General features: G+C 41.7%; 1 protein-coding gene across 1 annotated transcript; it reads left to right on the plus strand.

The window, feature by feature from the left end:
- Positions 1–741: 741 nt before the first annotated feature.
- Positions 742–23857, plus strand: slc7a8a (solute carrier family 7 member 8a). The gene is made up of 11 exons (XM_004574153.4): positions 742–1721; positions 7535–7739; positions 11225–11376; positions 17176–17301; positions 18087–18240; positions 18672–18795; positions 19902–20005; positions 20395–20491; positions 20607–20756; positions 20957–21134; positions 21542–23857. The coding sequence occupies exons 1-11, from the start codon at positions 1589–1591 to the stop codon at positions 21700–21702; spliced, it is 1584 nt and encodes a 527-aa protein (XP_004574210.1). The 5' UTR covers positions 742–1588; the 3' UTR covers positions 21703–23857.
- Positions 23858–24683: the final 826 nt, after the last annotated feature.

Genomic DNA, 24683 nt, shown 5'->3' on the forward strand with positions numbered 1-24683 from the left:
CCACATGTTTAAGAAAACTGGGACATATGATAAAAAAAATAATATCAGTTTTTAATCGTGGAATGACGAGTTATCCACTTTATTTAGAAGAAAAAAAGAGTTTGTTTTTTGGCAGTGACACGGGAAGTCAGATATGCCAGTTTTCCGGTTGTACTTAAACGCATTTACATTTGTTGACATGTGAAACTGACACCGTAAAAACTGCAAGCATGGCGTGCACGTGCAACGTGATTCGTCCATATCAGGTGATCATTTTAGGCATATTTGATGATTTATAGGCGAGTGAAAAAATGTCACAAACATTCTTAGACATCTGCACACACAGGAAACTCTTTGGCCCGGAAAAACACCATATATGTGGTGAGGTAGAAATAAAGAAAATATGTTTGTTCAGGTCTGGATCTATTTGTAAAATATATGTGTGTATGTGGATTGGAACACACTAGCAGACACACACACACAAACACAGATTTACACACAAATCCCTGTGAACACTTGTACATTTTGGTTCACGCATGTAAATCATCAGACTAATTTCTCTCCACAGAATCAAAATAAATGTTACACCCCCGATTTAGGGAAAGGGGTCTGTGACCATGTAAAGCTGCACAGACCCCACGGATGAAAACACACCGGCAGTGCTGTGGCGTGCAGCGTGAGGTGTGACGTCTCGGTGAAAGAGCTAAATTTAGACCGCATCTTGAATAATAAGCGAGAGAGTATGACAGAGGAAGGGGGGCAAAGGGAGCAGAAGCAATGAAGACTGAATCTACATATATATCTTTTCTTTTCTCTTAATCAAAAAGCGGTTTTAGTTGTTTATTGAAGGAGGAATGAGTAACGCAGCACGAGCTCATGGTCGTGAGAAGAAAAACACAGACTCGAAGTAGACAGGGGGCTGGGAGTGGGGCGGTGCTATGAAGAACGTGTATCTACTCAAATTCAGTGTTCTGTTCAAGGTTTTCACAAGTCGGTGTTTACGGCAAAGCTGAGCTACTTCTGAGTGTTTCCTGCACTGCTGGAGCAGCTCTCTGAGAGGATGTTTTTGTCTCTCCGGCTCACACCTGGAACAAGGAAAGACTGAGAGAGCTCTTTCTTGTTTTGTTTCGAAGTGTCTCTTTGTTTGACACAAGGACCGTGTCACTGTATTTATTACCTACCTGACACTGGAATAAGCGTTTTTCTCTCGATAAACGGACTTATCATCACGCGCTGCTTGTGTCAGGCTCTACTGCGCGAGATCACTTTGTTTGGTTTGTCAGCTGCGCGGAAATCTTGAAGAAACTTAGCTGTCAGGAAGCTGCGCTTTTTTATTTCTTTTTGCACACGGTTTCCAAAAAGCACTTCACATTTTTGCTGACCTTATGCTTTTTAATATAGAGATTTTTTTTCTTAATCTGACAAATTAATCAAGTTGCTGAAAGCAGCAACGATAAACGTCCTTTATCAGATAAGCGGGGCACGTTTCCTGTACGCACAAGAAAGACGCACAAGGAAGACGCTTGCGCTCAAGCACTCCAAGCGCACGGGCAACACCAAGTGCATAAAAAAGACATTTAAAACGAAATAAAATCGTCCATCTAATAAGATGACGGACGGCCCAAGACAACGCAGCAGCACGGCGGGATCTGCCAAGGATGGTGCCGCTGTGAAGGAGTCAGGAGGAGGTGTTGCGCTCAAGAAGGAGATCGGGCTGGTGAGCGCCTGCGGTATTATTATTGGTGAGTGTCACTGCTGTTGCGTGGGAATGACATGTGGTGCAGGCTGTTGTCTGACAGCACAGCGACGAATCTTTATGTTGAATGTCTGAGGGTCTGAGACTGTATGAAAAGTGTGTAAAAATGAGAATATGACAAACAGGGACGGGACTAAGCACTGCAGAGAAAATCAGAGTATACAGCCACCTGCTCTTCAGTTATGAGCAGGGTAAAAAAAAGCTGCACTGGGATCAAATTCCAGATTTGATGAATGTAGTTTACAAGTTTATGATAATGATGATCATTTGTGTGACTCTAAAAGCAAGGCAGAAATGTTGCCAACACATATTGTAGTTAATCAAAAAGGGCGTTAAGTCTCCATCATGCTTAAAATGATTAAAACAGGCAAACACACTCTCTACAGAGCAACCTCACATGACAGCTGGAAACAGCTGAACACAGGTAGACACCACAAACTAAACTTATATTGTAATTGAGTCTGCCCTGTAACAGTCTCCTGCCCTTTGCCCCTGCAGTCGTTAATCACTGAAGCTATCATCATTTTTCTGTAGTCAATTTTCTGCAGCAATCAGGATGTTGTCCCTTTAACTCATCTCTGAGGATTGGTGCATGCAGTTTTTAGGCTCATGTGACTGATCTGAGCCTGCAGCTGTAATTTAGTTAGGATTGACTGGAAAATGCACCTTTAGCCCATTATAATGCACACACACACCAAAATACAAGCTCAAAATTTCAACCCTACAGTGATACTGGATCATCCACTTACCATATATGGTTCATCAGATAAAGGGTTAAAGACATTTCTCCAGCCACTTTAACTTTTAGTTCAGTTATTTGACTCCTTACTCCTGTAAAATGCAGGAACCTTTGCACGGGAATCCACCATTCTTTGTAATTACAGCTGAATACTGCACCGTGACACTTTTGAGGAAAAGTACTAATAGAAAGCTGCTTTGCTATGTATTTGAGTATCGTGTTGAGTGCAAAGACCCACAAGACTGTAAAGTTTAAGATCAAATCAGTAACATTTTGATATTTTCATTATGGATTTTCAAAAATTTCACTCCATGACTAAGACTCCTGTAGTGATAATGCCCACTATTCATGCTTAGAGTGTTTAATAAAGTATTGAGTACTCCAGCAGTCCCCTAAACTGCAAGGAGTGAGGAGTAAGGAAATGATGACAAAGGCTTAAGTCTTCGAATCGTTCAAAGTGCTGTTTTATATTACACGGGGCAAATTGTAAAATAAGCTATATGTACTGCAGCGTAACATAACATGCAAACTTCTCTTGGAAGAAGCTTTCCGAGGTCAGAGATAGAAGCAATGATGATGAGGATCAGGTGTGTGATTGATTAGCATTGTTTTAAATGTTGACTGATTGATTTTCAATCAAAATAGTTACCAAATAACCAGAAATTGCTTTTCATTTCAATTCAAATGACCACAATCAGCCTACTAGCACTGTCACTATCCTCGTGGAGTAGATGGACTCAGGTAACGCGAGCGGTGAAAGCCATCCCTCATTTGTCTAACAGCAACAGGGGTCTCTCGATGCATTATCATCATCACATGACAAACTGATCTATAAAAACTTTGGGGTAAAATATGGCACAGGTTGTCCTGCCAGAGTGTGCGGTCCTCATGCTGACCTTGCCAGGAGGAATAGAAGGGCGGGGGATGAGTCACTCATTCACGTGTTTCCACGGCAATGGGAGAAGAGAGGGGAGACGGCGGGGTGGGTTGATATCCCGAGAAGCTTTCAACAAGAGAGGAGTACAAAAAAATGACGTGGCAGGGAGAGATGAGACTGTTACTCTGTGAAATCAGACGCTGGAGATCCCTGCGCATGCTGACAGCATCCTTACTCCACCAGCTCAGCTCCACCCTTCAACACACCCGCATTCATCATAATCTAAACTGCTTGCTTTATCAATCTCCATTTATCTGCCAATCGTTAAGAAATGTTGGGGCAGCACAGGGCCGGGAGGTCTTTATAGCCCTCCATAGTCCACACTCCTCGGCGCTCAGCCCTCTTGTCCTTGGCCAAGTAACTCATTCATGCCACTTCAGTTCACGCCGTCCTGTGCGAGGGAGACGTGAGCTCAGGTGACTCGACTGATCCTTTGGTTCACGAACATGCCCTGCTGGGTTTCCATGAAAAGGGTCGAGCACACGAGGACATCAAATGTTTTTATGGCCTATTGTACAGTTCAGGCATTTATCGCTCATACACGTACACACACAGACACAAATGAAGACACGTAACTGCAGAAAGGTCCAAAGCCTGGGATTAGAAGTGAACTTTTGGCCATTCTTGGCTCCACCCTGATAATGCTGTTTTATTAGCTTGCCTGGCTTAGCCATGTCTGAGCTGCACTCCAGTCTTTGTATTATGTAAAGAAATTCCTGGATGAATCGTACTTTTATTAAATATTAATTTCTTTTTAAACTGACTCACATTGCAGAGACTAAATCCAGGAATAATTGGCAGGATTAATGATAAAAAGACAAACAAGCCTGCCTTTATTTTGCTTCCTCTTTTCCTCTTCTTGCTATCAAAACCATTAATGCGAGTTACGTCCGATTAATTACTTCAGTGTAATAATACCTTCCTTTCATATTCAAAAGCATGCACGCATGCACAGTCTGAGGCTCCGGCTGAGGGCCAAGCAGCAGGTTGCCTCAGCTTGGTAGCTGTTTAAACAGGGATTTGCAGCTGAGGGGAAATACAAAGACTAATTCTACAGAGCTTTGCAAAGGCTCATCTGGGTTATATCATAATGCTGCACAAACACACACACGCTGCCTAACATTTATAACTTGTGGATGCTGTTTGGTTGAGTGATATCTTTAGGGGTGTCACAGGGAGGCTCAGGCAAGCTAATTTATACAATAGGCTGTATATAAAAGAGGGACATAGGCATCATTTATCTACAGTCTATGTAAAAGACTGAATATATAAACAGTGGTTAATGTGGAAACCATTGGCTTATAAACTACGGTTTCAAAGTGTTGAGTGTAGCATTTTAGCATTTTCTTTTTTCTTGTGGAAAGTTGTCTTAGCCACTTTCTTGAGCAACGTGCGTCTCTAATCTGCTGTGACATTAAGACTGATGCTGACTTTGCAAAAACACCCTTGGAACAAAATGTACTTACTGGGGGGGATGAACACCAGACTCCTCAGAAGGTCTTTCATTACAACCTCAACACAACAAAGCAGCATGTTCCTGTCACTCAAAGTGGCCTCGCCCATAATTATGCACAACTAAGCCTGAAAATATTTTAAATGGGTTTATATGTTGTTGCAATGTAGACTAAGACCTTGTTTTGTACCAGATTAGAAAAATCTTAAATCTGTTTTAAAGTCGGAGTTTTAACATGAACACCGCCTCATTTCTGTATCCAGCATCAGGTGTTTTTGTGTTTATTTTTCATGGCATTGTTTAGATTTTGGTTGTCGATGCCAAGTCTTACTACCACTTAAAACATGCACGTTAAGTGTTTTTATTTTTGCTTCATCGCATTCTCTTTTTTGGTGTTTTATGTTAAAAAATTATTTTGCATAAAGAATTACGTATCATTTAATTTGCAAATTATCGTTACTTTTTAGCTACTTTTTATTTCATTGGGGGTGGGTGGGGGGGTTACATGACTGCTCTGGTGACTCATGTGGGCAGCTGAACGTACCAGACAGTGATCCCAGTTTCTATTATGAGTCACATAAAATGTGGCTTCCTAGAAACCTAGATATGAAAAAGTGGTCTTTCTAATTCCTTAAAAATGAAATCTTGTTTTGAAAAACAAGGAACAGAAATATGCTCAGAGGGCACAAACCAATCCTCTTCCTTTATGAAACAACGATCTAATAAAAAAATATATTATTTATATTTTGTAGTTAAAAATGTACCTAAATATGTAAAAAAGAACAACTTTGTGGAGATTCGACAGCTCAGACTTTTTATCGCCTGCTTCTTAAAGGTGATGCAGCACTCAGCTGGTCAGAGATTGCAAAGAGTTTAGCAACTCCACATTAAAAAACCAAAAAAACCTCCCAAATTTCTTTCCCCTTGGCCTGCTTGGAGACAAAGGGGTGTAAAACAACAAATGTAAGAACAGGAAACATGCAGATTCCACATTAGTCAGCAGTCTTGCACCGTAGTGCGCAATGATGCACATGACATGAACGCACTACATGCACGCGCACATTTGATTGCCTCTATAAAAAAGTCTCCATTATCTAAAGCTCAGAGCATAAACACATTCAAAACAACATAGATCAGACACTTTACACTCAAAAGCCTCTGGAAAGTCTACCAAACTTTATGTTGCACAGGCAAATCCACCCATCCAGACTGTTTTACAAGAAAAGCAACATTAATGCTGAGTCAGCAGATGGCTGCTTTCCCCCCCTGCCTCTAGATGTTAAAGGTGAGGCACTTTCTGTCATAAAGTTGTCAACAAAATCAGGGGAGAAAGAGTTTGTTTGTCTCCTTTTTACCTTTAAGCTGCAACTAGCGTTATGTAAGCCAGCGGCTGCTCTCGCCACTCGCACACGATCCATATGGAGTCTGTTACAGCTAAAAAACAATGTGCATGTTTTTAGTTGTGCACATGCCTTTGACTTAGATTAGGCTAATCTTAGAAAGCCGAGGTACCACGAGCGCTTAAATAGAGCAGCATTGTGTGTGTATGAGTGTGCAAACAAGGGAGGATTTTAAAAAAAAAAATATTGTTTGATTTAGATTTATACAGGCCTGAAGAATCAGTCCTGTATTACACAAGAAATTTAAAAAAGCCCACCTGATTTCCTGGAAGATATATAAACAGAGATGTAGCGTTAATATTACACAGGTAAAATGTCTAAAAACCTTTACTAAAGGATGGTTTAGTTTGTCTAATTGGTTAAAATGGAAGTAGTTTGATAATATTCACAACTTAGAGCCCTAATCCCCCAGCTTGGTATGAACAGGAGTCGACAGCAGCTTAAATACTACACTTTATCTGCAGTTATAGCAGCCACAAAGGATCCACCTGATGATGTCTCGAGGCACAATATGATAGCATCGTTCATATCTCTGACTTTTGTACTGTAACACTGCACTCACTGTGATTTAACCCAGCCAACCTTTGACCCCGGCACTTTTCCCTGTGGCTGATGGCATCAAGCCTTCAAACCACGGTGAGCTGAACTTGATCAGTTCTCGTGACCGCCAACGTCAGCCTTATCAGAGGAGTGAACGCTTTCGTGTTAGACCTGAACCCAACCATCCGTCTCTTTCATCTGCTGTGCAAACTGCTCTCTGACGCTCATTGAATATGTCAGGGCATTATTCTCCCCCCTCTGCGTCCACGTTTCAGTCCTCCTCCCTCTTTGCACTCGTTAACCCTGCTCTCGGCCCTCTTCCATCTCCTCATAGCTATGCCAAGTCAGCATATCGCAGGTTCCCACTTTGCCAGGCAGCTCGACTGATTCATTGCTGTTGAAACTCTGCTCGTTCTCTCTCTTATTTTTTAAAGCATCTTTTCCATTTTACTCGTGACCTAACTATTTATTTCCTGTCTAGTTTGTCATATGTCTGTTTCCTCAGTCTTTCCCTCGGTGCTTCTGGGTGAATTCATACACCAGTGATCAGCCATCCACTTGTATAATAATCACAAGATAGTAATAAATTGGTAGAGCAGTTGCCCTTATAGCCACACTTTGTTTTCTAATAACATGGGACAAGCCCTAAAGCTAGACAACTACTTCCCATAATGCTTTTGGACAGCACTTCTGAAACGTGAACCCTTTCTCTCCCTCCACCCTCCACCAGGTAACATTATTGGCTCAGGTATCTTCGTCAGCCCAAAGGGTGTGATGGAGAATGCCAGCTCAGTGGGCCTGGCTTTGATCGTCTGGATCATCACCGGCATCATCACCGCCATCGGGGCGTTGTGCTACGCCGAGCTAGGCGTCACCATCCCCAAGTCTGGAGGAGACTACTCCTACGTCAAGGACATCTTCGGCGGGCTGGCAGGGTGAGTGAGTCGTTCGTTCTTTTATAGATGTCACACATCTTCAGGGGTAAATCAGCACCTGTGTTTTAACTCTTCCCCGATTGGAGGTCTATTAGGGGTAACTCTGTTTTGTTTATTTTAATTGAGGAGTTTCTATCATTGGCCTCGTCATTGAACAAAAGGCCTCAGAGTAGCTTACTGGGGCCACCCTTCGAAAAAACAGAAACTTATCCTAATGGCCCTGAAACCATGTTTTTATTGATTATATACTGAGGTGTCAAAACTCAACATTAAGGATACAGGGGGGGGGGGTCGCCAGCTGTCTTCTTTATGCTGGAAAAAGTTAAGACCATGACGTACAAAAAATAGGACACCATTTGTTACTAATTGAAAGCTGATTTTCTCCATAACAAATGTGTTTTCAAAGGATTACATCTTTGTAATTGGAATGATTTATAGTTCAGCTTCTCTCTTTGGACTTTTTTATTCACTCTCACATCAGTGAGGGCTAAGAAGCCCCCAGTCATTCCACAAAAGGTTTGGTTATTAACTGCATAACAAAGAGAAGAAGGGCCTGAAATGGGCCAGAAACGACTAAAGTTAATTTGACATGGATTTGACGAGTCCTGGTGGATTATCCAGCTGATGGAGCTCAGATGTATGGATCCAAAGCAGGTCCAGAGGTACAAGCACAGCAACCAGATATAACATATTAAAAACACTAAATCCCACAATGACGTTAATTTTGTGAAATTTTTGCATCTAAAGTCCACCGTAGAAAGGTGGACTTTAGCTTGTAGCCAGCTGCAGATCTTAGAAACAGACATTCACCCAACTGACTCAAATTAGTTGCCAGTAAATGAGCTTCCAGGTGACTCAGAGAATCTCGAATGGCACGCCGCTGTGGGGGTTTTCAATCTTTAATGGAAAGTTTTGAATTGACTTTCCGCTCACGGCCTCCTCCCATTCATCCATAAATGGCTTCTTACAGCAAGAGCTTGGGAATCACGCTAAGTTAGTTTCCTAGCAAAAACAATATTGTTTGTTAGCGAAGATTTCACACACACTAGGCCTTTTCTCAGAAAGTAAACACACACCAGACCATTGTTTTTTTTTCCAACTATCACAAGGATGCATATTATCAAGATATTCTGGGAGAGGAATTCAAGCAGACCAAACAGACAATGATTGTTTGTGTCTCTTTGTGCGCAAACTATCAATACACATCAATGAACATCTAACTCCAGAGACTTTGTACTCTGTGGCTTCACATGCTCAGTTTGAAGTGTTGGGGCCGCACCGTTTCCATGTGCCCTGGGTATAGCATAAATAAATCCATGTTCAAGGGATGTTTGTTTTTGTTTTGCTGCTCCCTTTGTCCCCATCTGTGTATATGGGGGCGTGCTTATAAGTCACTAACTGGAATGGTGGGTGTACTTACATCACCTTCGCAGCTGTGCGAAGGCGAGCTCGCAGAAGAAAGAATTTGAAAATTGTATCGTCAAACACTTGAATGGACAGCGCTTCATGCACAAAGGGCCTTTGTTGTATCAAACTGACGAGGGTTACGTAACACCTGTAATGTCCCCTACACGGAATACTGTAGGTGTAGCTGGTTTCAGTGGTTTAAGTGGAAGTTAAATGGAAACAAATGATTCACAAATTTCTCATTACATTCCATCATCCTAACTGCAAACCCTTCTGAAACTCTACACTGTAACTTTGCTGTGCCCGACACCGTAAACTGACGTGCATTTACTTAGAAATGTAACTGCAGGCCATGTTGTAGCCTCGACAAGTGGGTGACGCCGACAGCTGCATCTGTAGCTGTCGAGGGCGATGTATGGTTACATTTCTAGGAAGGTGCACGTCAGATTACGGTGTAGGATTTCCAAAGGGCTTGAAGTTATGACGTACCTAATGTGTAGGTTTAAAACAAAGTCGACTGAACACTAGCAACAGTGTCAACCACTTGTGTAGTCTAGGTCAAAGACTATACATAGACTCAGTGCAGAAGAAAGGCATTACTGTTAGCATTTTAGTTTTTAGGTGCAATGCTAACTTATGAGCTAACAGAATCTAACATTGTTTTCTAGCTGCATCCACAAACTTTATACACTGATATATTTAAATACTACTTAGTGCTAAATAACTTACAGATTGTTCTTTTCATAATTTATTAACAATCTAATATTCAACAAGTCCATTTTATAATATTATAGATAATTTATACATTAATTAACATTAAAATATTGCAGCTAGCTTGGTGTGCTTCAAAGTGTAATGGTAGATTAGCTTGTTTCATCGTTGTCACCTTAGTTTATCATATGTTTACACATTAAACCCAACACATTATTTTTTTACTGTATTTAACAGTAATAAATGTAGGTTTTAGATCCTTTTAGTAAAGTAAAAAAATACATCATTTACCTGAAATATACTAAATTTGAGTATTAAAAATGCTAAAAGTGAAGCGAGCAGTGTGAAAGGGGAGTTATTCGAGAGTGACGTTTTTTAACAAACACTCACAAATTCCAGCGAGCCGCCATCCCATTAATGCACTCGAGTGTAATGATCCCTTTTTAAGCTTCCAGAGAATTTAATGGAGATATCACGTGTACGGTTATACCTGTCACTCCGTTAAGCCCCTGAGCTCTGCTAAATCTCGTGTCATCAGCCCGATATTCATTTTATTCCACTATTGCTGATATCTGCCTGTTTGCATGTTTTTGTTATCATGCTGAGGCGAGTGAGATAAGTATTGTCAGGCATGTCTATCTAAACAAATCATGTATGATGAAAACGAGGTGAAAATTACAAAATACATCAATGTGAGTAAACACAATAAAAAATGTAACAAAAAACAATGGGCTGATGTGATATTAAAGCAGACAATGTGTAACATGTGGCGTGTTGGTGTATTGTTTCACTGTTGCGTTTCTCCATGACTACTGCTACTTTGGCAGGTTAAAAGACTGGATGAGTCACCCCATTTTAAACTGTTGCCAGGCAGAAATGTTAGTGGTCTGGGTTAAACTAAATGTCGTTTCCCTGCACAAACACAGGAAAATAACGGGGCAATGTGCCGGTAACCTAACATCAAAGTAGCTGCAAATTTTTTTTACTATTTTAGTCACAAGCAGCATGAGATTTCCTCTCTTTGCTTTGTTCTGAGTGATGCAAGGAAGTGGTTCTATTCAGTAACTGGGTCATTTGTTTTTTAGTGTTAGCTGAGTATAGCAACTGAAGCCATTCATGGCTCCTCAGAACCCAAAGGTGACACTGTTGTGTAGCTTCTTTTCCTAGTACAAACTATTAAATTAATGTAATGTGGAGAAAGTGAAATAGGCACTGGTACTTTCATAAATGATTCACTAATCATTGACTGTTACAAGCTTAATAAACCATGAACATATGAACTGTTTTATTGACTTGTTATTTTTGTTCGCGTAGTCCATTAATACTCAGTTAAAGTTCTTTCATAACTATCCCTTCTTTTTGCGCAGGTTCCTGCGGTTGTGGATCGCTGTGCTTGTCATCTACCCGACCAACCAGGCTGTGATCGCGCTGACGTTCTCCAACTATGTCCTGCAGCCTCTGTTCCCCACCTGCTTTCCACCAGAAAATGGCTTGCGTGTGCTGGCTGCCGTTTGTCTTTGTGAGTAGCACATCACATCTAACTCGTGTGCACACGCCCAGACACAAATGAACCACAACCCAGAGGTGTGTTTTCCACGTCATGGAGGACAGACTTCCAACAACTAAGATAAACTGAACTACAAACTCTGACTGAATTTAATGGCGTTAATGCTAAACTGGTGAAGGCATTGACTTCTAAAGGTTACATAATAATTTGTGAAACACAAAAACGTTTAAGCAGTGATGTCTGTGAAGGTTCTCAGTCGTCCAGGTCATCGTAGTCTAAGGAGCTTGGAAAGAAAAGCGTCTGGACTTCTTTAAGTTTCTTGAAGACGTTTCAGCTCTCATCCGAGAAGCTTCTTCAGTTTTAAGAGCAATTGGTGGAGAGTCCCAGATTTTTTAAGACCTATTGGGTGTGTCCATAAGAGGGTCGTGGAGTCCCTATTGATCCTCTGCCTAATCACACGGTGTGAAAACGGGTGTTGGATCTCATAACTGGATTATAGATGGCGAACAGTTGGTGTCGTCAGCACATTGGTGTCGACACCAACTGTCTGGAGTTCTTCAAGAAACGTAAAGCAGTCTTTCTGAGCTGCTTAGAGTGGGGGTTTAAATTTGGCTTTAAGTATTGGTTATAGTTTCCTTGACGCATTGCCATCATATTTTGGCTCGGGGTCTCCAAGTGGTGTAAATGTCATCATCAGATAATGAGCAGAAGGCTCTATGGAGACCCTGTGGTTGTGTGATTGCTCCGAGTCTTACGTGGAGACTTGACCTTACAGCGGACTTGGAACGATGACTTGATCGTCTTGTCTCCGGCGCTCCATGTCGGCAACAATTGAGTACAATCGAGGGTTTGGGAGACATGTTTCACCTATTTTAAGGCCTAGTTCACTTCTCTTGTGGGAGGGGCTTAGAGCAAATATCTGCTTCATGCAGCTTTAACAAACGAGTCTAATAACAGCATTTAGATGTTGTGGAGTTCAACATTTGAAAGTCCTTTCAAGCACATTTTCCAATGCAGCAACTGTTGCTTTGTTGACGTCATCACATTCAACCTATTTATAATTCACTGACTGGTTGAGTTATGACTTTGTTTATCCAGTTTATGCCTTCTATCCCAGTTTTCCCCTGTTTTATGAAGCACTTGTGTTTTTTAACCCTCAGTTAGAGGTCATGTGAGAGAGGAAGTGCACAGGGAGCTGGCAGAGTTTAGCCGTGAGGAGTAAATGTGTGGAGACAAATGGAGAAATGTGTTGGCGCCAACATGACTGTGGTAGATTTGAGTACTTTGACAAAGTTCACACACACTAGACAAATACTTCAGGGAGCCTTGAGACACAAAAAGAGATGGTCGTGAAGCCTGGAGAAGAATACATGCACTGTTTGTGTTACCTGGCGGCGATTCGTGCGTTTCATGTATACATTGTTTTTATTGGGAGCTGTGGTCTAACCCCTGCAACTCTAAAGAAATTTATTGGGGAATAAGGAGAGCAACAATGTTTTTAGGTCATCTCTTCTAAGGTACTGCAAAGTGCTTTCAGTTCTCAGGAGGACAACGGTTGTGTTCAGTGTGGTGTTTTCTGGATGCAGATTGATTTAAAATATCTCTCTCTGAGTTAAACTGCACACTAGTTCCTTCCTCGAGGCATTCTCACTCACTCATCTTGTATACTGCAGCTCTCTCAGATGTTTCCTGCATCTCCCTACTAAATCCAACTCTTGTTGTTTTTAAACTTTCTTTCTTTTTCGCCCTCCATCACTTTTTTACCATTACACTCAAAAAATGGTTGGATTTAGATCCTGAAAGTGAGTGGATGACTGCAGCATTTCTAATCAAAAGGCCGGTGGTTTGATCCCTGTCTGCATGCTAAAGCGTATAAAACATGCATAATTAAAAATGGCAAATACAAAGTTTCACTTTGTAAGTTTTTCAAGGGAGAGTGAAACTTTTTGCGGAGTATTGTATATTTTGATTTGCTTCCCATGATGAGCTCAGCTTGCTGTCCTGTTTGGCTTAATGATGCTGAAAGCTCACTTTCCAAAGACTTGCATGAGAATGCATGAAAAGACATTTAAATGTAGTTAACCAATTGATTGCTGCTAATGACCATAGCCAAAAACACTACTGCTACTTTACTAAGCTGGCAGAATAAGCAGTCTTATGCTCCGAGTTATTTGGCACCAAATAGGTGGAAAGCAATAATTGCTTGCTTACATTTGAAGAAATGTCATTTGAAATTGGCAGAAGAAGCCCTGTTACAACAACAAAATAGCTACATGGCACACTTCTTGTTGGAAACACTTAAGCTTAATGCGGGAAAGCCTGTAAATACGCCTCTGAAAGGGCTGAAAGGGATCAAACTTAATAACCATCATGGTCCTTGACAAGATATACAACAAGCATGTTGGTGCTGACGAAGCAGGCAGGAAACAGCTTCTTTGATATTGTTTAGTTTTTCTGTTTCTGTCTGAATACTTTGCTTTTAATGTTTCTGACACATTGACCTGTATTAACCTGCCTTTTTTTAATCCACTTACACAAATGACTTGAAGCCAAATGTGCTTAGCTCTACCAAGAACTGCTAGCACATGCTTTATTGCGTAATTCTAGATTTTCTTCTTTCTTGCGTTGATTAGACAGATGTTGCCAGGCAGCTTTTAAGGGGAAAAAAAGCTTGCTGATGATTTGTTGCTCAGAGAAAAGTTGGTTAAAGGTCACCTGCTCGTTTCCTTTGGGTCTGTGTTTAGACGTACCTGTGATTTCCTAAACATGGCCTTTGCAGAATGTTATGTAATAGTTTGCAGGATATTGCCTTACTTATTTATTTCCGGATTAGGTGACAGGCAAACCAGACAGTACCAGTCACTGGGCAGTTTGACAGCGTCATGCTGCATGACAGGCTTTTATTTTTTAAATGGTGTACCATTTCAAAGACATGCAGGGGGATTCTTCGTGAGGTCTGCCTCTTCCTACAGATGGCTCCGTGCAAGGTCATAATTCTCCAATGTTTTCCTACAGGCTCATGGTTAATTCAGGACATTTTCCTATACACACACACATGCGCACGGAGCAAATAATGTCTTCATTTTGTATGCTGTGCTTAGAAAAAGCTCAGCAGCTCCAAGTTCCAATGGTGCCTTCAGGTGTTTGTCCACAATCTGCCAGTCAGCAGCAGAGCAGGAGGGAATGTTTATGCTGTAACTGAAATGCAGAGCAGTGGGAAACATCATCTGGCTCTTAAAACAGTTGTTTACCACCAGATCAGTTTGGGGATTTAATATGTAGTTAATGAGAGTTACATAAGAATCAGTCTTGAACTAATCTGCATGCCTTTTGTTTCCTGCTTTTGTGTGGAGGAAGTAGCAGCAGGAGATGCACAAATTTCTGCGTAGCTCCACCACAACTATGTCCGATCTGCAAAGCCCATCATGTGCCCCTCTTTGTCTGCATTGAGCACACAGTATGTTAATATCATGCATGTCCGTTCACGTGCACCTGGCTTTGTTCCCCGCAGTGGCAGCTCCGCTCAGAGTTATTTAATGTGATGAACTTAATCCCACAAAGTCAAACAAGCTTATTCTTTGATGGCACCCTATTGGCCTGAACCCACTGGCTTGTTGTGCTCAGCAGTACAGATCAAATCCATTATCTCTTGTATGTGTTAGCTTTCCCATGAGGTCAAAAGCTTTTCTAAATACATTTTAGGACTTTCTAAAAAAAAAAAAACTTCTGCTAAATGCTAGATGAGCAGGATTAGAGAGCTCTGAAAGGACCAGACAGTTAGAAAAAACATCGGTCATCCCTATAAAACTTTAACATGTCAAGTAATTTCTCGAGGCCGCGCTTATCTGGCTTCATCACATCAACCCTGATATGAAGCTCTCTAGTAAATACATCGACAGGAGCAAGTCCACAAACTTTCAAAAAGTAGCAATCACATGTAATGTTGCACTATATAAGCATGCAAGCATAGAAATGCTCCAAAGTGCATTCACACATTGCATTATTCATAAATCGCCACTCGTGTTGTAGCAACTAATTGCTTCCTTTTAAAGGGAAACTGCAGGTGAGGCACACGACGATAATGGGTGAATGTGATGATGCAGCAAGGGAGTCAAATGTCGCTGCTGTCTATGTGCGGCTTTAATCTAATTCACTGACCTGATATGAGAGAAACTTTAAATCTATCGGGGTCATCAGTGATATATCTCATATCTCCTTTGCCTGTTGGGCAAAATTATGCAGTGACAGTGCCTTTGAGTGAATGAAGTGATAAAGCAATTAATGCATAAACCAGCACAGCCTTCAGTGTTACTGATCAACAAATTTTACTCGGTTACTATTACTTCAGCTCATAAACACCCGACTCCAAAGATAAGTCGACATAAGCATGCTCAGCAGAATACTTTTACACAATCTATACATGGTCTGACTGTTTCACAGTGCAAATTTCGTATATGTCCGGTAATAACAGTAGGAGTGTCCGATCATACGTGACAATCTGAAGTCAATGATATTGAAGGATTCGGTTGAAAAATTGGAGCAAAGTGAAGTAAAACAAGTCCAGTCAGGACCACAAGAAAGTCATTATGTCCATCTGTTGTAGTTTTTGTTGGTGGTGTGGTTCTGTTGTTTTATGCTTGCAACGCTGAAAGCAGAGAGGGCAGCAGCAAGACCTCAGACCAGAGCAGCATTAATGATGGTAGATATGCTCTCGGCTAACGCCTGATTTAGGAATCGCTGTTGAGGCTACCACATAACCTACGTAAGCTGTCAACGTCACTGCCGATATTTACGCTGGTATGCGGTGAATTATGTTAAATACCTTGTCCAAGGTATTTAACATAATTCCAAGGTCCAAAGACATGCAGCTTGTGGGGATAGGTTAATTGGATAATCCAAATTGTCACTAGGTGTGAATGTGCGAATGAATGTGAGTGCGAATGGTTGTCTGTCCTGTGTGTTAGCCCTGCGACAGACTGGCGACCTGTCCAGGGTGTACCCCGCCTCTCGCCCTATGACAGCTGGGATAGGCTCCAGCGCCCCCCGCGACCCTGAAAAGGATAAGCGGAAGCGAATGGATGGATGGATGGACCTTGTGGTCCTTGTCCCAGTGTGTTTCATGTGGTGCCAGCTGATAGAAACAAACAAAATGCTGGGACTTTTTCCCTCCTGGGTCTTTGCTCTTTGTTGTGGTCAGTTGTTTTTTTCGGGTACAAAACATTTTTGTCCCTCTAGTTCTTTCCCTTACATCAGTGCTGAGTTTAGTTTCAGCAATTGCCCTCCAGGACTTCACTGACATTTGTCCTTACATTTGTACTATGATTATTGCTCCTAACTATGATACGATTTTTAGGCAATATTGTTATTCTCATTCATACACTGCTGCGAAAAAGTAGCCCGAAACATGGCACAGGTGTAATTGGCCAATCGCAGTAGTTGCTGACTGCACCGACTCGACGTGTAGTTACATTTTTAGGTAGGTGCAGGTCAGGTTACATTGTAGGTTGCAGGGTTGGTTTTCCTGGGTTTCGCAGTTAAGACGTAGCCACTAAAGGCTAAATTCTCTGAAACGTCTTGATAAGACGGAGCTGGGGTGGAGTCGGGTTGCAAAGTGGCTTGCATATTCATATTAAATAAAAGAAGACAGAAGCAGCCTAAATAGCACAGTTTAATGAGAGTGATATCTGCTGAGCCGTCAGCTGCTGCGAGCTGGCACTGAGATCAGCGACAGCTTGCAACTGAGCTTGATTTTGAGTATTGGCTGAATTAATGCTGTCCTTGATTTATAACTGTGTGCTTCTCTCTTATTAGTGCTGCTGACATGGGTGAATTGCTCCAGCGTGAGGTGGGCCACCAGAGTGCAGGACATGTTCACTGCCGGCAAGCTGCTGGCGCTGGCACTCATCATCATCATGGGAGTCGTGCAGGTCTGCAAGGGTAAGCTCACCGCTGCCATATGTGCATTCATATGTGCATCGCTCACAATGGTTTCGCCATTTCTTGCACACACAGACACAGACTTAGGGTCAGTGGGGACGCGCTCAGTGTGTCGGGACAGTAAAGGCTTCACATCAGGGGTCAGCGAGTTGCTGGGGCCCTTTTGCTAATATCAGCAGGCTTGTGAGGGTTTACAGCACAAACATGGCTGAGGAAGAGTTATTGTAAGGGCAAAACGGGGATTTCTGCACAATTGTCTGGAGATAATGAAGAGTTCAAAGGCTGATTTGATGGGAGGAATTTAGCTCATATCTGAGGAACTGTATGCAATAGAGAGAGTGGTAGACATATCTTTAAAAACAAGCCTCAATAGGGGATTTAAAAGAATAAAAAAGAAGGAATGAGGAAAAGCAGTACACATTCTGCAAAGTCACTTTACAAGGATTTAACAAAGTACCTTTTACAACTTGTTTTATACACGCTGATTTCATTAGCTGATAGTTTTCAGCTGGGCTCCCTACAGCATGGCCAGACCTCAGAGGAAACCAGGCTGTTTACCCCGGCAGCAAAACAAGTTATCAAACTAGAGATAAATGATTGGGAACAGGCCCGCTTAATTTGGGAAGGTCATGCAGATTTAAGAAATGAACAGAGAGAACCATAAAATAAACTGCTTTTTGTTTTTTGTTATTTACTATGACTAGAAAATTGGAAAAGTTTGTGCTATCGTTGTAAATGTTCCATTGTGTTTGTGCCAAGCTGAAGATTTTCTCCTCTACCTGTAGGAGAGTACTACTGGCTGGAGCCTGCCAACGCCTTTGAGCCCTTCCAGGACTACGATGTAGGTTTAATAGCCTTAGCTTTCCTACAAGGCTCCTTCGCCTATGGCGGGTGGAACTTCCTCAACTATGTCACAGAGGAGCTGGTGGATCCTTATGTGTAAGACACTTTACGCTGCCTCTCATATACATATATAAATATGAAGCTGCTGTGTGTAGAAAACCACATTCCCACAAGATTAAATGCCACACTGCCACAGGAATATATCTGATTTATAAGCTGCTTGTGACTGTTTGAGTAATTAGCAGTCACATACCAACAAAGCTTATTTTTAATCCCTGATCCTTTTTGCTAAAGCTCTCTGAAATTTATGTAACTTAACAATGGAAAAATTCCCCCTGACATTCCCAGTGTCTGGTCACAGATGTAGAAATAAAAAAGTAGTGACTTATTTCCTCATTTCCTTTTCTTTGGTAACCTTTCTTATCCATTAATACCCCACCTGTAAAACATCCTTTTTAATTTCCTTCCTTAAATCTTTTGCTTTTCTCTCAGTTCTTAAGTGAAGTATTGTGCTGTATTGTCTTCAGGAACCTTCCTCGCGCCATCTTCATCTCCATCCCTGTCGTGACCTTTGTTTACGTCTTCGCCAACATCGCCTATGTCACAGCCATGAGTCCTCAGGAGCTGCTTGCCTCAAATGCTGTTGCTGTGGTGAGCTGTGGTGGTCCTGTCACTTCATTCAGACACACCTTGTTATTTCAAATGAATGACACCCTCTAATGGTCGTTGTTGGTAAATGCATGGGCAATAATACTATGACTGTGTAGGACAGGGGTGGGGAACTTTAGATGTGTCCTTGAGCACACAGCTGATGTAAAGGCTAAATGACCTCCTGAACATGTCTTGAAGTTCTCCAGAGGCCTGGTGATTAACTAGTCATTTGATTCGGGTGTGTTGACCCAGGGTGAAATGGAAAACCTGCAGGACACCAGCCCTTGAGGCCTGGAGTTCCTACCCCTGGTGTAGGATCTCAGGCATCTAGGTCAAGGTAGCCTTGAGAGCTTGAAAAGAAGGGAGCTGGATGTGGTTTTTTGAAGATGTTTTGCCTCTCATCCAAGAGGCTTCAGTTCTCAAACAACTGGTCCAAGGTCCAAGATAATATACACCTAGTAGGGTAACCATCCCCTTTAGAGGTGGTCCTGAGTCGTCACCAGGGCTGTTGGAGACATTATGGTGGGTGAGTTTATTACCTGGGACTCTCTGCTAGTTGTTTTAGAAATGAAAACATCTTTGTATGAGAGAAGAAACATCTTCACAAAGTCAGAGAAGTCCTGTTGCCTTCTTTTAAAGCTCTCAAGTCAGTAACAGTGTGTTAGATTAAGAAAAAAAACAGGAACTTTTCTGTGATTTGTTTGTTTATTACTTTGGCATAGTATGGATGTCCATGAGGGAGGTCTTTATCAGTGCCCTCGTTCACATTTTTCAAGCTGCCCAGTGGGTCAGATTGGAATCTTTGATTGGTCGTTTCAGGCCCATGGGCCTTATGTTTGACACCAGCAAGCTATAAGATATAAAAAGTAGTGTATGATTCAGTTGTAGGGTTAATTAGCATGTGACAAAACTTGAATGTAATCTATGAGTACATGTTAAGCAGTCCAGCTCCAGTTTAAAGTAAATGAACATGAGAGGTGGTGTTGAAGTGGGTTTTGCGTCTATATAGGTCTTCTGTGTGTACATCATCTATTTCTATCTCCAATTAAAACACATACTTATGTGCCTTTATGTCTGTTTATCATCCAACCCTTTCTCCATCCCAGACTTTTGGTGAGAAGCTGCTCGGAGTCATGGCGTGGATCATGCCCATCTCTGTGGCTCTCTCCACCTTCGGGGGAGTCAACGGTTCCCTCTTCACATCTTCACGGTTAGTTGGACTAGACTGACTTGTATCAACAGACTACGTACTATGTGAAGTCAGTGTTTGACATCAAGGCCAAAGCTTTACTATGAACTGCTCTAACATGACACATTTTGCATGGATTGTCTCAGTAGTCCTCAAATTTAAAGTCTGTTCTTCATAACCAAATGTAAAATGTGGCAGACAGAGAAGTCAACTAGGGCACTTGGTTTGGGGCAGGCAGCGTTTTTGGAGAGGTCGAAATGAGCTTTAACCTGCTTTTATGTCCACTAAATTCATCACAGTCGTAATACTGAGCACCCAGACCCCCTCCAGTCTTTCTTGCTTTCTTCATAATGTTTGGCTTCTCCCTCGTGCTAACATTGTTCATTGTGTTTGTCCTTCTCCCTTTGCAGACTGTTCTTCGCCGGAGCCAGAGAGGGCCACCTCCCCAGTCTGCTGGCCATGATTCATGTGACACGCTGCACTCCCATCCCTGCCCTGCTCTTCACAGTGAGTACTGCTCTCCCTGTTACACGGCTCCATATTACCTCTACCACATACACAAGTTCTTCTGTCTCCATTGACCACACTCGGTTAAACACAACAAACCTTTCTCATTCCTCAGTGCCTGTCCACCCTCCTTATGCTGTGCACCAGTGACATGTACACCCTCATCAACTACGTGGGCTTCATCAACTACCTCTTCTACGGAGTTACTGTCGCCGGGCAGATTGTTCTGCGTATTAAACAGCCCGACATGCACCGGCCAATCAAGGTCTGTTCATGTGGTGCTTTGGTTTAGCTTTGTACTCAATATATTTTGCACTTTGCTTATTTAAACAATGTAAATGTCCATCTAGTTCAGCTTTAATGGGAATAGCTTTTAATTTGAGTTAAATGAATGATTAAAAAGTGGTTTAAAAAAAATTGTTCTTTCTACGTTATAAAAATCTGTTTTCCTCTCTCTCCTCTCAGATCAGCCTGATATGGCCGGTAATTTACCTCCTCTTCTGGGCCTTCCTGCTCATCTTCTCCCTCTACTCTGAGCCCCTGGTGTGCGGCATCGGCCTCGCCATCATGCTCACCGGTGTCCCAGTCTATTTCCTGGGAGTATACTGGGACAACAAGCCACAGTGCTTTGACGCTTTTGTTGGTATGTCCCCATAAATCAGCCCAATATTTTTCCTCTCATTAACTTAATGATTCAATGTTCAGGAAATGCAAATTCATTATTGTTTAGGAACTATTTTATAAGTCAGAAGTGTTCTTTGACACCGTACTTAATTTAGACACAACATGCTTTAAAATAATTATATATTTACAGAAGCAATCATGACCAGTGGAACTTCGTGTCATGAGATGTAGCTCTTGGGTTGTTTGTAGTTGACTTTGATGTGAATTTGTTAGGATGTCCACTCCACGACCGCAATGTTATAAAATGTTATAACTACAAGTAATAGCAGTTGTTTTTCTTTATGCTATTTAATAACTGCATCATGTAGTCAGACAGCCTGCACCTCAATCTGTCCTCACTCCTTTTCTTTTGCTCTCTTCTCTCAGATAAAATGACATACGTGGGCCAGAAGTTCTGTATGGTCGTTTATCCGGCCGAAAGCGACAGCAGCAGCAGCGGGAGCGGCGAGGAAGGCGAGGAAATGAAGGAGGCTAGGGCTCCTCTGTCGAAGGAGGACAGAGACAACCGCAAATCAGCAGACTGCTGAAGTGCAACTTTTCATATCTCACCTGCTCACCAAACATATTCAGACACCCACGTGGGTGCACACGCACACACACACACACACACACACACACATGAAAACACACATCTATACACGTGCCCCCACGCCTAGTCTTTTATTTGATGTCAAATTAAGTAGTCTGGCCTCAAACCTTCCTGTCTGGGGTCCATCAAAAGTGCAATAAACAAAGGTTAGCACCTTCCATTTCATCATCATCATCATCATCGCCCTGCCCTTTATTCACTATCTGCAAACTCTCGCTGTAAGAGCGACTTTTTTTAATACGTTTTTTTTTTAAATTTCTATCACAAGACTGACCGTGATGACTTCAACGCTTTTTTTTGTTCTTAGTTTTTTTGATGTTGTTAATCTGTGTTTTCATGCGTTCAGCACACCCGAGCTGCATTTTGATTGTGAAAATCCGATTCAGATCAAGTCATTTCATGTTGTGATGTACACTAATACTGTTTTTGTGTTTAACTTTAATTCTGAAACATTTCTCATTCATTTACTTTGTAATTGTGATAATTGCTTAAGTTTTTCTAGTACTATTAATATATTAATTTTAGTGTTTTCTAACACCGTATTCATGTCAGCTCTTTTTGTATTCTTCGAAGTGTGAATGTGGGACACCTGTATTGTATTAGTGGTGCACAGGTTTTTTTCTTAATTGCCTTAATTAGAATATACTCCTGTGCTCGTGTGCCATTCCAGCTGCGTTTTGACAGATGTGGGGACTTTTTCTTTTCTTTTATCAAAAGAAAATGAAGCAAACCCCCCCCCCCCCCAAAAAAAAAAAACACACTACACAGCAGCACGGGCTGAAAGGAGCCCGCTGGTGAGTCGCGCTCGTTTTCTCCATGCTTTGCTCGCGTGCTCGTGTGAACGCCTGCGTTTAAGTGTTTCATGACCTCTGATGAAAATGTTTTTGTAGCTTTACTTTGTAGCTTTGTTGAAATCAGTTTTATGCTTTGTGTAAGGCATAAGCACAACAGCTTTACAACAAAATGATATTTTCGAATAAAGTAATGAAGTAGACGACATTTTAGTGCAATATTACGACTGCTACCAGCAAAATCTGAACACGCACCCCTGAATGAACTCATTACATGCTGTCTGGTTATGTTATGATTGTCCTGTACATTCTGGTAACAACACTCCCACGCACATAAACACTCACTCCTATATCCACAGCCTTCCTAGTTTTACACTAGTGTCTCAGGGCTTCCCCACTGCCTTCTCCTTACATACAGTACACTGCCTAAAACCAAACACATCCGGCTGACGGCTTGTTTGAAAACCAGTTTGTTAGTGGTATATGTCTGTACTGGTGCTTTAGATATTTATTCCTCAGGAGTCTCAGTCACACAAGAGGATGATAAGTGTTAGAAACCAGTGTTGTAGAGATTTGTCTTAAACTGTAAGAGGCGCAGGGTTTCTTGGATGTCTTTACAAGTACAATGATGTGTTTTGTGCCTGATTGTGCATTTACACCAGTGTCATAACAGTCTGTAGATTGTTTCTTAGTAAATAAAAATAACCACTGACTAATGTTTGAATTTTTAATTAAGGCCTCATTTATGTCTATCTATCTATAAATGTACACAAAATAATTTCAAAGGATGCTTTTAATGTGAACACCTTCGATCGTGACATTTCCATCAGTTTTTATGATGCAGGCCTGAAAACTTTTTCAACTCTGAAACAAAATGCTGCAACTTTATGTGACACGACAATGCAAACTGTGCCAGGTGTAACACAAAGTTTGAAGCTTGATCTGTGTTACTTAAAGCACCGCAGCGCCGACTTTCCTTCCCTGATGTGCTGCAGCTGCGCTTCTTGCTTGCATTTAGACCAAAAACAGACCTTCAGTGTGGTGGAACTATTTTTGTTGTATGTGCAAATAGCTAAGGTGATATGAAAGTAGCTAAGGTGATATGAAAGTTCCCTACTTGCAATATGTTATAATAACCACATACGCTGTAATAAGAATGCCATTTTTAAATCTGTCTCTAATTTAAGATGCATTTTACCTTCCGTGCTGAGACTCAAGTCTCAAGCCTACTTCTGTGTTGAAAATGTAAATGTACATGTTGGCGATGAGTGTGTGAGAAGAATTAAAAACATATGTGAGGAAGCGTTCTCATGTCTTCGTTTTTGCAGCTTCAGTTGAACTTAATCATCTAGTTACGTGTCCATGGTCCGGTGTTGTCTGACCTGTTCATGCTGTTGGCAGACTGATACACTTGATCACACTGAGAAAGGTTAAAAAAAAAAGATAGGGGTGCTAGATGCCGTTTATAGGTTTACATTATGGGTCATTTCAGCCTGTTGCTGCGTGGTTGCAAAATGTATATAATTCAACTTTTGTGGATCTAAAGGTTGTTGTGAAATGAAAACGATAGGATGGATCATAGGAAGGTCTAAAAAAAACCGTTATTTTAGCTCGCTGATAGGTGGTTGCCAAGCAATGTGGTGACATCACAATATATCATACATAATTTAGCTTTTGAGTATTAGAAATTTTGAGATGTGGCTCAAGAGTTGGGAGTTCGCCTTGTAATCGGAAGGTTGCTGGTTTGAGCCCCGGCTTGGACAGTCTCGGTCGTTGTGTCCTTGGGCAAGACGCTTCACCCGTTGCCTACTGGTGGTGGTCAGAGGGCCCGGTGGCGCCAGAGCCTCACCTCTGTCAGTGCGCCCCAGGGTGGCTGTGGCTACAATGTAGCTTGCCATCACCAGTGTGTGAATGGGTGGATGACTGGATGTGTAAAGCGCTTTGGGGTCCTTAGGGACTAGTAAAGCGCTATATAAATACAGGCCATTTACCATTTAGATGTGACTTATTGAAATGAGATGTTACCGTCATGAAATAAAATGATGGAAGCTATTTTTGAGGTATTGTAAGGGCAAAAATGCTAAAAACTGATCACTTTGAGCCATTGGTAGGTGGTTGCTAGGCAACA

The sequence above is a fragment of the Maylandia zebra genome, linkage group LG3, assembly GCF_041146795.1.
Source record: "Maylandia zebra isolate NMK-2024a linkage group LG3, Mzebra_GT3a, whole genome shotgun sequence".
NCBI classification, from domain to species: Eukaryota; Metazoa; Chordata; class Actinopteri; order Cichliformes; family Cichlidae; genus Maylandia; species Maylandia zebra.

Excerpts from the sequence above, each read along its gene's own strand:
- slc7a8a (XM_004574153.4), top strand. The coding sequence starts at position 1,589 with ATGACGGACGGCCCAAGACAACGCAGCAGCACGGCGGGATCTGCCAAG. Across the intron at positions 17,302-18,086 it reads AGTCGTGCAGGTCTGCAAGG|GAGAGTACTACTGGCTGGAG; the intron begins GTAAGCTCACCG and ends CTCTACCTGTAG. Across the intron at positions 20,492-20,606 it reads TCCCTGCCCTGCTCTTCACA|TGCCTGTCCACCCTCCTTAT; the intron begins GTGAGTACTGCT and ends CTCATTCCTCAG.